Here is a 16,187-nt window from a genome sequence, read left to right as displayed (position 1 = left end):
ATAAAAATACAATTGATTTTGGTATACATTCTTCATATTGTGTAACTTTGTCAAATTCATTTACTCATCCTGTGGATTTCTGTAGTTTCTCAAGTTATTTTTTTTTATGTAAACCATCATGCCTAGGAAGACCATTTGATTTTTTTCTTTGTAATCTTTCTCTCTTTCATTTCTCTTACTTGCCTTACTGCACTGGCTAAACATCCAGTAAAAATGTAAAAAGAGTGCTAAAAGCAGACATCACTGCCTTATTCCCAACTTCATAAGGAACATGCTCGATAATTTGTCCTTATATATGATGATTACCTGGAGGTTTTTCATAGAAGTCTTCTATCAGATTGGGGAACCTCTTTTTTACTCCTAGTTTTATCATGAATGGGTATTGAATTTTGTCAAACGATTTTGGTCCATCTATGAAGATAATATCATTTTTTCTTTTAATATGTTAATGTGTTAATTTACATAGAATGATTTTTAATACTGCGCCAACTTTGCATTCCTGGGAAAACCCACATTTGGTCATGGCATATTATTCTTTTCATATACTGCTGTTTTGATTTTTAAAAAATATTTTGTCAGTGATATCTGCTCCAGTATTCATGAGGGATACTGATCTCCAATTCCCTTTTCTTACGTCTTTCTCAGGTTTTGATATCAGGTTATGCTGCCTTCAGGAAACAAACTGACAAGTGTTCCTTCTTCTTTGTTTTCTGAAATAGATGATATGTGGTTGATACCATTTCTTTAATGTTAGAAGTCACCAATGAAGTCATCTAGGGCTGAGGTTTTCTTTATAGGAAGGTTTTCTCTTTCAAATTCAATTTCTTTAGAAAATATATAGCTGTTCAGATGTACTTTTTCTTGGGTCAGTTTGGATATGTTTTCTCTTGCAAGGAATTTACCCATTTCAGCTAAGTGGTCAAGGGATATTTCCTAATTACCGTTTTAAAGTCTCTTCCATTTGTAAAGATAATTTCCCTGAGAACTGAACTCCAGGCTGAGGTTTTTAGTTTTTTTTTTTTTCTTTCAGCAATTAAAAAATGTCATTGCACTACCTTCTTGATGCAATGCTTTGAGCAGAATTTAGCCTTCATGCTTACACTGATCCTATGTAATAAACCCAAAAACCAAGCCCGTCGATTCCAACTCATAGCTACCCTATAGGAGAGGGGAGAACTGCCCCATATTGTTTGCAAGGAGCGCCGGGTGGATTCAAACTGCCAACCTTTTGGATAGCAGCCACACAAGTTAACCTCCACGCCACCAGGTTCCTCTCTATGTAATAGCTGTGCCTTGTGTGTCAGTGTGAACAAGCTTCTCTCTTCCCTTCGGTGTTGAGTTCGTGTAGGGTAGGCGCGCATTTCACTCACCCTTAAGAAGCGTTTCTTAGATTAACTGAACTCTTCAGAGGACAGGAAAGCCACAAACGAATTCCGGCCGGGTAAGCTACAGATCGCCCTGCAAACCACGTGCTCCCCAACCAGGCCTCCGGCGCCGGCGCGAGCAGCCCGAGCTCGAACAGAAACCGTCGGGCGGGGTGGCGATGGGAGTTGCGTCCAGTCGCTGTGTTTTCAGCGACTGTCCCGTTTGAAAACTTCGCCTTCCCTTCCTGGAAATGAGTTTTAGTTCCCCGTCGAAGGTAGTTCCAGAAGCCGAAGCCCAGCGTGAGGCGGAGCCGAGCCCCGAGTCGCGGGCAGGGCAGCCGGAGGCGCAGGCGGAGTGGGAGCCGGAGCCGCAGGGGTCCGAGCTCCTCCACGCCGGGAGGCGATTCGCGGGGACGCAGGAGGCGTCGCCGCGCCGGGTCTTGGTGAGTCGGGGCTCGTCCCTTTGGTCGCACAAGTCGGCCAGCCGGGGGTCTGCGGACAGCAAGCTCCGCTGCCACACCGACTGCCTGGAGACTCCGCTCAACCACGCCTTCCAACGGCTGGGCTGGGCGGTGGGCGCGCACCCCTGGTTCTTCCTGCTGGGGCCCTTGGTGCTGACGGCCCTTCTGGGCACTGGCTTCGTCCACATGCCGAAGGACAAAGAGGAGGACCTGGAGGAGCAGTACTCCCCGGTGGGGAGCCCGGCCAAGAAGGAGCGGTACTTCGTGCAGGGGCACTTCACCACCAACGACTCCCTTCGCTTCTCCGCCACCAGGAAGAGCACCGACGTCAATTTCGCCAGCATCCTGGCGTTCTCCCACACGCCCTCGCTGTTGGAACCCGACATCTTCAGTGAGGTCAGTAAGCTGGACCACGCGGTGCAGGCCCTGTTCGTGGTGCAGGAAGACGGAACCCGCATCCAGTACGCGCAGGTGTGCGCCAAGCTCATGGGCGGCTGCGTGCCCTCCAACCCGCTCCTGGCCGCCTGGCAGGGGAAGAAAGACTTGAACCTGAAAAACATCACCTTCCCCATGTACAACCTCAACCATCAGGTCATCTATCTGACCGGCCTCGTCGGAGGAATCGTCTTGGGCGAGACGGAGGGGAAGAACCAGATCCTGGTGCAGGCCAGAGCCCTGCGGCTGCAGTACTATCTGCAGACCGAGCGCGCTGAGGACAACGAGAGGAGCCGGAAGTGGCTGATCCATTTCCTGAACCGGTTCAGCGACATGAAGGATGGGCTGGCCCTGAAGAAGATCCAGGTACCTGGCGGCTGGGGTTTAGAGGGAGGCGAGAAGGTGGGATGATGAAGACTTGCTGGAAGGACTGTAGCAATGGCACTCCTGGCCATCTGGTGGAGTGGGCCCCTGGACTGAAAGCTGAACTCTGCTGTGTTTCTTAGTTAACGGTCTGGAGGAAGCCCCAAATCTTAAATCCTTCCTCACATTCTGGTTGATAACCCAAATCCCTTATGCTTCGGAGTAGGTCTGTGCAGTAGAAGCATGAACTTCACGTTTAGTTTTGAGGTTTGATTTTCTAGTAAAATTGCTTTGAAATTCTTACTTTTAGCTAAGGTGTTTGCTGGCCTCTGGGAGCCCCTAACACTTGTTTGGAACACTCATTTGGATTAAAAAACAAACAGTTTAGCACAAATTCCGTTGTGTTGTTTAAAAAGATAACTGACTTGGCATTTTTCAAGTTAGTCGTAGATAAAGCACGTGCCAGGCACCTGTTAGCTGTTCAGTAATCATTGGGCCAACAGCCCTACTGATAGTACTTCTAAATAAGCCTGGTCACACTTACGCATCTACTGGAAAAAGCCTTTGATTACTAGGCCTCCCTGAAATGATATCAATGCAATTAAAATAGTAAAAGATACTGCCCTCATATAACGTGAGAGGAAACCATAATTTCTACAGCTATGAGTGTGGTCCAGATTTCACAGTGTTATATAAAATTCAAATTTCGTGAATGCAGGAGTTTTAAAGCTTTGGAATTTTGCAAAAAACTTTGGAAAGTACACCATGGATTTGTAGGAGAAAGCAAAGCTACATGGTCTTCTTTATTCTAAAATCATAACCCATGTGTTTTGACCTTTGACTTAATTTTAACATATTGTTTGGATCAGTAGACGACAGTGTTTCAATAGTGTTTGTGACTCACATGCAAACAGTGGAATTAAAAGTTATTTACCTGAGTAAATATTTTTGTGGCAGGCGGTCTACTTTACGTCACTTTCCAGACAATTGGAATTTGAGGCAACTTCTAGGACAGTGATCCCTCTGTTTCACTTGGCATACCTTCTAATCATATTATTTGCAGTCATATCATGTTACAGGTAAAACACTCTTACTTTTTTAAGCTCTTACTTTTTAAGGCTGACCACTTCTTATTTTGACCATCAGCAGCAGCATACAATCAAATGGAATGGTAAAAAGAAATTGTGGCCAGTTCCGTTTGATTTGGCATATCCTTTTTACCTTACATATTTCATCTTATTAATTGTTCCACTTGGAAAGCACCTATGTAAGAAAATAAGCTCTAGCTTAATTGACTTGGGTGTCTCCATTGTTCTGATGTGGGGTGTACCTTGTTGAGCACTTAAAAATTCTTGTCTAGGCATTAGGATTAGTTTGAGCTCTTGTGATCAGAAAGTTAAAATACGGACATTATCAGCAAACCATAGAATTCCGATGTAGAAGGAACCACAGAGATTATTTTATTCCAAGGATTCTCACATCAGTCACCTCCAGAGCCCTAAAAGTGTGTACTCTCAGGCCCTGCCTTCCTGAATCAGAATATCTGGGGGTTAAATCTAGGAATCTATATATCAAAAAAGTTATTTTGCAGATTCTCATGTGTAAGTAGATTTAGGAGCCCTGGTGGCGCAGTGGTTAAGAGGTCAGCTGCTGACCAAAAGGTCAGCAGTTCTAATCCACTAGTCACTCTTTGGAAACCCTATGAGGCAGTTCTACTCTGTCCTGTAGGGTCACTATTGGGTCCGAATCGACTTGATGGCAGCAGGTTTGGTAGGTAGGTTTAGGATCAAATTATGTAATTTAACCCTATAGATTTAAGAAAGAAGGGGCCCTAGTAGGTAAAGGGAATAGTGGATCTCACTCTCAGGTTAGTAAATTATCTTGTAATTTTCATTATTCTGGAAAGGAAAACTATATCCCTTAGAAAATAGAGAAATGAACAAACAAACGAGATAGAAATAAAGCAGCAAACAAAGCTCAGTTTCGTTGAATTAGGTAGATACTTTTTAAAAGTAGATAATTTTTAAAAATAGTATGGAATCTATAAGGCACCAGTAACTGGTTTGACAAAACTTTTCTATTAGATACTTAGTTCTGAAAATACAAGTTTATAGTCTAATCTATAAGAATTATTGTGGACAATAATGCAGATAGTCTAATATTGAAGGCAATTAGAAAACGATTTATATTTGTCCGACGAAGACTTTTTTATGCTTATGTAACCAACACGTTAAACAAGTAGGACTTGTGAGGTGTAAACATAAATGAACTTTATTTTTGTGTCCCTTTGTTCCCTTTAAATTTCGTAAGTAGAGCAGGTTTTTCCTCTGCCCTGTGAAAATTCAGGCAGGTCTCAGCAATTTTGGGGCCGTTCTTGGGTAATACAGAGTCCTCCAGTCAGAACTAAGATGTCCATGTCTATGTAATAAACAAAAGTGGTAACTTAATTTGAGCTTAAAGTGTTTGCCGCGTGGGATAAGCCCTCAGTGGGTAAAAGGGCTTGCCAGGGTTCTTCCATCACCTCCTCTCCTCTTCCACGTCGTTGAGCTGATGCTCAAGGAAGGGAAGAAACCAAACCAACCCCGACTGATAACGGCTCTATAGGACAGAGTAGAACTGCCCCAAAGGATTTCCAAGAAGCAGTTGGTGGATTCAAACTGCCAACTTTTGGTTAGGAGCCAAGCTCTTAACCACTGCGCCACCAGGGCTCCAAGGAAGGAAAGGGAGCAGGAAAATTCTTGAGTCACAGATGCTGCCATGATGGTCTGATACATGCCTTCTCTGGGCGTGAATATAAAACTGATCTCCTATAGGTGCTTTTGTAGATTCCTTGGAAGCCCCTTGCGCCCCCTCCTCCGCTGTACTGAGGACGTCTTGTCGCTATTCAGACGGGCGAAGGGCCTCAGTCAGTCTCTGTGACATCCTTAGGCTGCTTCTCTTACACACACTTATGCATGAAATTTATGCATATATGCATTTATTTACCTTATACAGAACCCTATTAGGAGACATTTTAGTGAATCATTTGAAGAATAATAAGCTGTCTATAAAAATTTATGCTCCAAATTGAACTTCATTCATTCTAAAGCAAGTAATGCTATATTGAGCTTCCAGAGTATTTCAAAATCAGCTGATATTCTGGATTTACAGAATTTATATCAAATATTAGATCAATTTCTGGTGAAATCTTGAAAACCTTTCCTTTCTCAAATACACTATAAACTTTTGTTTACTCATGATAGACACCATTACCTTTCAGGAAAGATGCAGATCCCTCACCAAGCAGATACACAGCTTTTAAGAACAGTAATTTCTAATTTAGCCCTTCCCTGCTTCGCCAGGAGAAAATTCTGGAAATGAGCTATTTTGCTGCCGGTTATGGCCAGGTCTATCTGAGCATTGGAATCATCTAAGGAAAATTGTGAATGTTTAGATTCTGCAGCTTAACTACAAACATACTGAATCAGAATCTGCAGGGCTAGTTTCCAGGAAATCTAAATTTTTGAGAATTTCCTTAGGTGGTTCTGATGAACTGCTTAAACAAAGGTCCTCCTTGGGAACTGGGGTATCTGCAAATGTATACATCAAACTCCTAGAGTTCTCTCTTTTCCCTCCAGTACCTGCTGAGCAGTAGAGGAGAGGTCACTGAGAGAAAGTCAGCACAGTGAGTAACGTCACTGTAGCCAATAATAGAGATCTTACAAAAATTCACCAAAAACTCAAGAAACGTGGAAGAGAGAATGAAAATAAACATGTCAGATGTTACTTTTATCGTCATTAATCTTTCTGACTTCACAGCTCATCTTTTTTTTTCTTAAACTAAAACCCTATAAACCAACATTGTTGTTTTAAGAAAATGTTTGTTTTAATCAAATTTTATTATCACAAGGTAATCTACTTTTGCCCTGGAATTTTTTTTTTTGCGTGCGTGTCTGTGTTTTGGTTTGGGACCCTGCTTTTAACTTGTGGCACCAGCAGGTTGAGAAAAAATGACGTACTGCCACAGTGCAGAAATTTTAATACTCCTTAGAAAGTTTAGCTATTTAAATGTAGGCGTGTCTGAAGAAGGTCTTCGGTCATGTTCCTGTTTTGGAATCAGTGGCTGCAGTGCCTCTGCTGTCTCTCCTGGTCTTCAGTTCCAGACTTCGTTTCTCCCCTTTTAGCAAACGTATCTGGAGCAGGTGTGAGTCATTTGTTCTGAAGCACTTTCCAAAAAAGCAAAATCTAAAACCAGACGTTGTCGTATTTAAAAACAGAACGTTGATGTTAGGGAGGTAGAGCCCTGAACCCATATTTAAAATCTTGTGTGTGTCCATCCCCGTTTCTGTCGGTCTGACAAGGAAACAGGCATCAGTTGGGTCATTCAAAACAGACTCCACTTCTAATTCGTTTGCAATGAATGGCAACTTTTTCACAGGGTCTACTTCACCAGTAGAGGAGAATCCTGAAAATGTTTTAGAAGAAGGCTTTCCTACTTTTTTGTAAACACCGAATACACTGAAATAGCTTTGAAATGCAGGACCTATTTAGGATTATTTTTATGGTCACTTGGAGTTGGGGGATAGATGAGAAGACAACTGGATAGGGGTTCTTTCTCAGGGAGAGCTTGCCTTCCATTGCCCGTTTGTTATCCTTTGAAGATCACAGGGGAACGAATGAACTCTCTGCAGTGGTTTCGTATATCGTCTTTGGTTCCGAAATGCCAGTCAGTGGATCAGTGCTGGGCTGGCTGCATAAGAATTGCCCTGGAGAGCCTGATAAAAGTACAGATTCCCAACTTCCCTGTCCCCTCTTTCTTTTTTTTTTTCCAGTTGATCTGGGATCACCCATTGCCATCAAATTGATTCTGACTCATGGTGACCTTATAGGACAGAGTAGAATTGCCCCATAGGGTTTCCAAGATGCCCTGGTGCGGTGGTTAAGTGCTTGGCTGCTAACCGAAGGGTCAGCAGTTCGAACCCACTAGCCGCTCCATGGGAGAAGGATGTGGCAGTCTGCCTCTGTAAAGATTTACAGCCTTGGAAGCTCCAAGGGGCAGTTCTACTCTGTCCTATAAGGTCGCTACCAGTCAGAATTGAATTAATGGCAGTGGGTTTGGTTAATCTTTATGGAAGCGGACTGCCACGTCTTTCTTCCATGGAGCTGCTGGTGGGTTCGAACTGCCGACCTTTCGGTTAGCAGCCAAGCTCTTGATCACTGCACCACCAGGGCTCCTAGGGCCTGGGAATTAAAGGTCTCTAGCAGCCAAATATGAGAACAATTGCCCTAGAGGTTTCTGCATAGGCTTTCAAGACAAGAATTGGTAGAGTTTAAATATGGAAGCTACCACCACAAATGATTTTTCCCTCCTTATTTACAGGTTTGACTGTGTACGAAACAAAATGTGGGTTGCAACCTTTGGAGTGATTTCTGTTGCCCTGGCAGTAGTGAGTGGCTTTGGCCTGATGTTGTACATTGGGGTTCCATTTGTGATCATAGTTGCAAATTCACCATTTCTTATTCTAGGTGAGTAAAATGAAAACGTGAGGCTACACATTGAATTCTGTGGGAGTGTGGGGTAGATTATGGAAGCAGTGTATGTCAGACTGAGGAAAATAATTATATTTAGGTGGGTCTGCAGAGAGCCAAAACAAGGTGGCAGCATACAGGAAAAACAGTTGAATTCTTTATAAGTGTCTTAATAGTTGGAAAAATCTATTGCCCCAATGGAAAAATGGACAAAGGACATGAAGGGGCAATTCACACACAAAAAACAACATGCAAGTCACTTAAAATGTAAGAAAAATTGTTTGACCTCTCAAATATGCAAGGGATGCAAATTAAATCAAAGCGAGACACTCTATTTTTGTATTAGATTAACAAATATGAATAAAATTGAAGGATTTTGGAAAGTTACATGCAAGTGAACACTACTGTATTTAGCTGGAAGTGTAAATTCGTACAAACTTTTTGAGTCCAACTTTACAAAAAAGAGTAAAAAGCTTAAAAAGTGAATATGTTTCACCCTTAATTCTACTCTAGGAATTTACACTAATAATTGGACAAGTGCTCAAAATGTAAAATAAATATGTTCATTTTGGTGTGGTTTAGAATGTGGAAATACTGAAAACAGCTTAATCCACTATCAGTGTGGGATTGGTCAAAATCAAACATAGCATATTGAAATACTGGAATCGTATTCAGTCCTTTAAAAGAGGTAGATATATAATGTTAAAGGAAATTGCGGGTTATAAAAGGAGACGTTTGAAATAGAGACAGAGATAGTTACAGGTGTATATTTGCATAAAACAAATCCTGGATGGTTATACTTCAGAATGTTAGCAAGGATTATCCCTGTAAGGCAGAATTATAGTTGTTTTACATTTTGTTTTTATATTTTTCTGTATTTTCAAAATTTATTTTACATTTATCATGAGAAAAAAAAAGGTGTTTATATTTTAGAAAACAAGCACCTTGAAGGAAATAGTGTTTGGTTTCCTGGAGGAGATAGTGGGTCAGCTGTGTGCTGGGTGTCCGTTGATTTATTCCAGCTCTTGAGGGCACACGTTCCTGGCACACACGTACTCCTCACTCAGTGTGCTCCACGGCCAGTGTGTCTGTGTGTGTGTACGTATGTGTGTGTGCAGTTTCAGTAACTCAAGCAAGAAATACATCAAGACAAATTTTGAGCAAGGTTCTATAAATAATAAAATTAGTTTTTAAATGCCAAACAATTATCAGTGAGTTAATTCTTTGTCCTCAGTGGTTCTGAATCTTCTCTTTTGTCGGGTTGACCAAGCTGGAATCCTTAAGGCCAGGATGCAGCTTATGGCAGACTACATAGACTTTGCCAATGTGAATCTTTCAACTTTGATCGTACGCATAGAACATTGGAAATAGGGCCTATGTTGCAATTCCCAGTGCCCTCCCAATTTTGGCATGTAATCCATCAAGAAGAGCTTAGAGAGTTGAAATTGAGATCAGCATGTCAGTTCCAAGTACCGATTTTGTATCAATACACAGAAAAACAAAGGTGTAGATGAGTGAAGGTTGTGTCAGCTCTAGTAGAAAATTTGAGGAAGGTGACATGCTCATGCTATCCCTTCTAGTGCCCTTTCTTCTTGGTAGCCCTCCTTTCCAGTCTTAAGTAATGAGTGTCTTCAAACGTTCTCCTGTCTTTTCTATTCCAAGCCAATCATGAAACACGATTGTGGAGAGGATCTAATTATCCAACAGACATTGATATGTAAAAGACTTTAAAGATTTACTTTGATGCATATTTCTGATATCAGGAATATTTACATTTTAATGGGATAATGCCTTACTTGGGCAAATGAAGTTTGAATAATAACATTCTAGGTATCAAAACCTCCACGTGTCTTATCAGTTTGTCATACTGTGGGGGCTTTGCGTGTTGCTGTGATGCTGGAAGTTACACCACCAGAATTCAGATACCAGCAGGGTCACCCATGGTGGACAGGTTTCAGCTGAGCTTCCAGACTAAGACAGACTAGGAAGAAGGACCTGGCAGTCTACTTGTGAAAAGAATTAGCAGTGAAAACCTTATGAATAGCAGAGAACATTGTCTGATACAGTGCCCCCCAGGAAGATGAGCCCCCCAGGTTGGAAAGCACTCAAAAGACGACTGGGGAGAGCTGTCTCCTCAAAGCAGAGTCGACCTTTATGACGTGGATGGAGTCAAGCTTTTGGGACCTTCATCTGCTGATGTGGCATGACTCAAAATGAGAAGAAACAGCTGCAAACATCCATTGATAATTGGAATGTGACATATACGAAGTATTAATCTAGGAAAACTGGAAATCATCAAAAATGAAATGGAACACATAAACATTGATATTCTAGGCATTAGTGAGCTGAAATGGACTAGTATTGGCCATTTTGAATCAGACAGTCATAGGGTCTACTATGCCAGGAATGACAACTTGAAGAGGAATGGCATTGGATTCATCTTCAAAAAGAACATTCCAAGATTTATCCTGAAGTACAACCCTGTCAGGGATAGGACAATATCCATATGCCTACAAGGAAGACCAGTTAATACGACTATTATTCAAATTTATGCACTAACCACTAAGGCCAAAGATGAAGAAAGTGAAGATTTTTACCAGCTTCTGCAGCTGAAATTGACAGAATGTGCAACCAGGATTCATTGATAATGACTGGTGATTGGAATGAGAAAGTTGGAAACGAAGAAGGATCGGTAGTTGGAAAATATGGCCTTGGTGATAGAAACGATGTCAGAGATCGTATGATAGAATTTTGCAAGACCAACGACTTCTTCTGCAAATACCTTTTTTCACCAACATAAACGGTGACTAGACACATGGACCTTGCTAGATGGAATACACAGGAATCAAATCCGACTACATCTGTGAAAAGAGATGATGGAAAACTCAATATCATCAGTCAGAACAAGGCCGGGGCTGACTGCGGAACAGACCATCAATTGCTCACATACAAGTTCAAGCTGAAACTGAAGAAAATTAAAACAAGTCCACGAGAGCCAAAGTATGAACTTGAGTATATCCCACCTGAATTTAGAGACCATCTCAAGAATAGATTTGACACATTGAACACTAATGACCAAAGACCAGATGAGTTGTAGAATGACATCAAGGACATCATACATGAAGAAAGCAAAAGGTCATTAAAAAGACAGGGAAGAAAGAAAAGACCAAAATGGATGTCAGAAGAGACTCTGAAACTTGCTCTTGAACGTCGAGTAGCTAAAGCAAAAAGAAGAAATGATGAACTAAAAGAACTGAACAAAAGATTTCAAAGGGCAGCTCGGGAAGACAAAGTAAAGTATTATAATGACATGTGCAAAGACCTAGAGTTAGAAAACCAAAAGGGAAGAACACACTCGACATTTCTCAAGCTGAAAGAACTGAATAAAAAATTCAAGCCTCGGGTTGCAATAGTGAAGGATTCTACAGGGAAAATATTAAATGATGTAGGAAGCATCAAAAGAAGATGGAAGAAATACAGAGTCATTAATACCAAAAAGAATTGGCTGACATTCAACCATTTCAGGAGGTAGCATATGATCAGGAACCAATGGTACTGAAAGAAGTCCAAACTGCATTGAAGGCATTGGCGAAAAACAAGACTCCAGGAATTGACGGAATATCAATTGAGATGTTTCAACAAACAGATGCAGCACTGGAAGTGCTCACTTGTCTGTGCCAAGAAATTTGGAAGACAGCTACCTGGCCACCTGACTGGAAGAGATCCATATTTATGCCTATTCCCAGGAAAGGTGATCCAACCGAATGTGGAAATTATCAAACAATATCATTAATGTCGCACGCAAGTAAAATTTTGCTGAGGATCATTCAAAAGTGGCTGCAGTAGTATATCGACAGGGAACTGCCAGAAATTCAAGCCAAATTCAGAAGAGGACGTGGAACCAGGGATATCATTGCTGATGTCAGATGGGTCTTGGCTGAAAGCAGAGAATATCAGAAAGATGTTTACCTGTGTTTTATTGACTATGCAAAGGCATTTGACTGCGTGGATCACAACAAATTATGGATAACTTTTCAAAGAATGGGAATTCCAGAACACTTAATTGTGCTCATGAGGAACCTGTACATAGATCAAGAGGCAGCTGTTTGAACAGCAAAAGGAGATACTGTGTGGTTTAAAGTCAGGAAGAGTGTGTGTCAGGGTTGTATCCTTTCATCATACCTATTTAATCTGTATGCTGAGTAAATAATCTGAGAAGCTGGACTATATGAAGAAGAACGTGGCATCGGGATTGGAGGAAGACTCATTAACAACCTGCGTTGTGCAGATGCCACAACCTTGCTTGCTGAAAGTGAAGAGGACTTGAAGCGCTTACTGATGAAGATCAAAGACCACAGCCTTCAGCATGGATTACACCTCAACGTAAAGAAAAGAAAGATCCTAACAACTGGACCAATAAACAACATCATGATCAATGGAGAAAAGATTGAAGTTGTCAAGGATTTCATTTTACTTGGATCCACAATCAACACCCTTGGAAGCAGCAGTCAGGAAATCAAAAGACGCATTGAATTGGGCAAATCTGCTGGGAAAGACCTCTTTAAAGTGTTGAAAAGCAAAGATGTCACTTTGAGGGATAAGGTGCACCTGACCCGAGCCATGGTATTTTCAATTGCATCCTATGCATGTGAAAACTGTATAGTGAATAAGGAAGACTGAAGAAGAATTGACGCCTTTGAATTGTGGTGTTGGAGAAGCATATTGAATATACCATGGTCTGCCAAAAGAATGAACAAATCTGTCTTGGAAGAAGTACAACCAGAATGCTCCTTAGAGGCAAGGGTGGTGAGACTATGGCTTATATACTTTGGGCATATCAGAAAGGATCAGTTCCTGGAAAAGGACATCATGCTTGGTAAAGTAGACGGTCATCGAAAAAGAGGAAGGCCCTTAGTGAGATGGATTGACACATTGGCTGCAACAATGGGCTCAAGCGTAACAATTGTGAACATGGCGCAGGACCGGGCAGTGTTTTGTTCGGTTGTCTGTAGGGTCGCTGTGATCTGGAACCAGCTTGACAGCACCTAACAACAACAACAACAACCAAGGTATCAAAAACAGACTAGAAGGAAAACTGCGTGTGTGTATGTGTGTATGTGTGTGTGTGTGTGTGATAATGTACAGTGCCACTCAGATCATACCACAGAGATAGCCAGTGCTAACTGTAGAACATATAAGGCCAGCTTATATTTTAAGCAACAGAATATTGGCTATACGTGCTTGTGTGTTGGTGTGAAAATGGCTTACTTGGAGAAAATGATCGTTCAAGCAATCTAGTGGAATCAAAGATACATTGTTAATCCTGCTTCAGCTTCTACCCAGTCAAGCAGGTGTCCTAACCTCATCATAGAAACACCTTACGTGACGACTAGAAGTGTACTGTGCTGTGTGCAAATAATAGGAGTATGCACAAAGCCCAGAGTTGTTACAGAGGAGGGAGTGATGAATTCTGTCGTGGCTTCAGAGGCAATCAGAGGGAGCATCACAGAGAAGGTGATATCTAAGCAGAGATTGGCCAGGATAAATAAGACCTTAACAGATGGAAAGAAAATGGTTTGAATCAATATGTTTAATTTTCAATCAATATTGTTAGGGATGAAGATTCAGTTTCTCTTTTTACAGGCATTGGGGTCGATGACATGTTTATCATGATTTCTGCCTGGCAGAAGACCAGCCTCATGGAGAACATAAGACAGCGACTGTCCAGTGTCTATTCAAAGGTGGCCGTCTCCATCACTGTCACCACCATCACCAACGTCCTGGCCTTCTATACAGGGGTTGTGACCTCTTTCAGGTCCGTACAGTACTTTTGCATCTACACAGGAACAACCCTGCTCTTTTGTTATTTTTATAACATCACCTGTTTTGGAGCATTTTTGGCTCTGGATGGTAAGAGAGAAGTAGTCTGTTTACACTGGTTGAAAAAGCCAGAGACTCCTGACCAAAAATGCTCCTCTTTAAAAAGGTCCTGCTGTTTCCCATTTGGTTCTCTCCCAGATGAACATGGAAGTGCTACCCATCCAATGAATTTGTTCTTTAGAGACTATTTTGGCCCTTTTCTCACAAGCACTGAGTCCAAGTGTTTTGTAGTGCTGCTATACATTCTGTATATCATAAGCAGTATATATGGGTGTTCCCAAGTGCAGGAAGGTTTAGATGTTCGAAATCTGGCAAGTGACGATTCCTACGTTACACCATATTTTGATGTAGATGAAAAATTTTTTTCAGAGTATGGCCCCATGGTTATGGTTGTCGTTACTAAAAATGTTGACTACTGGAATAAAGATGTTAGGCAAAAATTGGAACAGTGTATGACAGATTTTGAAGACAATAGGTATGTAGATAAAAATCTCACAGAGTTTTGGTTAAGAACATATGTACAGTATTTGGAAGAAGCAAAACAAGATATAAATGATAAGGATACTTTTGTAAACAATATTCCCATATTTTTAAAGAATTTTTCAAATTTTGTATATGATATTAATATTTCATCATCAAATGAAATAATTTCTTCCCGGGCCTTCATTCAGACCAGGGATGTTTCTACTCCAACCAATAAGAAGATGATGTTACAACAGCTTCGAGGCATCGCTGCGAAGTGTGAAATTCCGCTATTGGTGTATAACCAGGCCTTCATCTATTTTGATCAGTATGCTGTAATAGTGGAAAATACTATTCGAAGTGTCACGGTTGCATCACTAGCTATGTTCATTGTTTCTTTACTGTTAATTCCTCATCCACTGTGTTCCTTGTGGGTAACTTTTGCTATTGCTTCTGTGGTTGTGGGAGTAACAGGCTTCATGGCATTCTGGAATGTCAGTCTTGATTCCATATCCATGATGAATCTTGTCATTTGTATAGGGTTTTCTTTCGATTTTTCTGCACACATATGCTATGCATTTGTTTCCAGTTCTAAGCCCTCAGTAAACCAAAAAGCAATTGAGGCATTGTATCTACTAGGTTATCCGGTGTTACAAAGTGCAGTTTCAACAGTAATAGGCGTGTGTGTTTTATATACATCTAACGCATACATCTTCAGGACATTTTTTAAGATTATATTTCTTGTTATGGTGTTTGGGGCTGCTCATGGCCTAATTTTCATTCCAGTATTCTTAACCTTTTTTGGAAGCTTTGGTTGAATGTCCACTAACAAATCAAAGGCCACTTACAGAATTCCTGATTGCCCCAATTCAATCCGATAAAAATCCACTACTAGGAATAGTCAGTAAACTTAAAACAAAGGCATGTTTCCTTGACCTGGAATCCCATTTTAAAATGTTATTTAAAATATCCTGAGAAAAATTAGTCTCACATTAAAATATCTTTACTAAATTAGGAGGTGTTGTCATCTTTATTATAGTCTGTACAAGCCAGTATAAGGTATAAGTTTCTAGTTATTTTTTCCTTTATTTCTTCATTAGAAGTTTATGCCTGGAATTCAAGTATTTTATCTATTGTTTTTACTATAAATGGAATATTATTTTCATTGTACTTCATACATGGATTATTATGTGGAACTGCAACTTATTATTTATTATTCTCCCAATGGCTCTTCGATGCATTTTCTTTTTTTTTTTTTGTCGTCAAGTTTTTGTTTTGTTTTTTAAATTTTATTGTGCTTTAGGTGAAAGTTTACAGTGCAAATTGTTTTCTCCTTCAAAAATTTATACACCACCTAGTTGTTCTGGGCTCAGGTTGGTGGAGGCTGTGGTTCATGTGGTCCATTAGTCCTTTGGTTGATGCCTTTCTTAGCTGTGTCCTTGATGAGCAGAAGTTTTTGAAGTTAATAAATGCAATTTATCAATTTTTTATAGTTAGTACTTTGTCTCTTTAGAAATCTTTGCCCAGTCCGAAAATAGAAAAATTCATCTATGTTTTCCCCTCAAAGCTTAATAGTTTTAATTTTTACATTTAGGTCTATGATCCACCACTAATTAATGTCGTGTTTGTTGGAACACAAATACCTGGATAAAGGTTCATTTTCTTCCCATGATAGTTATCCAGTTGTTCCAGCATCATTTGTGAAAAGACTATC

At 40.7% G+C, this 16,187-nt stretch overlaps 1 protein-coding gene across 1 annotated transcript; it reads left to right on the top strand.

Moving 5' to 3' along the window:
* The first annotated feature begins 1,615 nt into the window (after positions 1–1,615).
* LOC101347285 (patched domain-containing protein 3) lies at positions 1,616–15,519 on the top strand. Its single transcript, XM_023740636.1, has 4 exons — positions 1,616–2,626; positions 3,581–3,702; positions 7,983–8,128; positions 13,775–15,519. The coding sequence occupies exons 1-4, from the start codon at positions 1,616–1,618 to the stop codon at positions 15,289–15,291; spliced, it is 2,796 nt and encodes a 931-aa protein (XP_023596404.1). The 3' UTR covers positions 15,292–15,519.
* Positions 15,520–16,187: the final 668 nt, after the last annotated feature.

This window comes from Trichechus manatus, unplaced genomic scaffold (genome assembly GCF_000243295.1).
Source record: "Trichechus manatus latirostris isolate Lorelei unplaced genomic scaffold, TriManLat1.0 scaffold00160, whole genome shotgun sequence".
Lineage (NCBI taxonomy): Eukaryota > Metazoa > Chordata > Mammalia > Sirenia > Trichechidae > Trichechus > Trichechus manatus.
This window is presented reverse-complemented; position numbering and strand designations above follow the sequence as displayed.

What these genes read in the sequence shown, in the direction of transcription:
- LOC101347285 (XM_023740636.1), top strand. Translation starts at nt 1,616, where the DNA reads ATGAGTTTTAGTTCCCCGTCGAAGGTAGTTCCAGAAGCCGAAGCCCAG. An exon ending in TGGCCCTGAAGAAGATCCAG is followed by an intron (nt 2,627 to 3,580) that starts GTACCTGGCGGC and finishes TTTTTGTGGCAG; the next exon opens with GCGGTCTACTTTACGTCACT. An exon ending in GCAGTCATATCATGTTACAG is followed by an intron (nt 3,703 to 7,982) that starts GTAAAACACTCT and finishes CCTTATTTACAG; the next exon opens with GTTTGACTGTGTACGAAACA.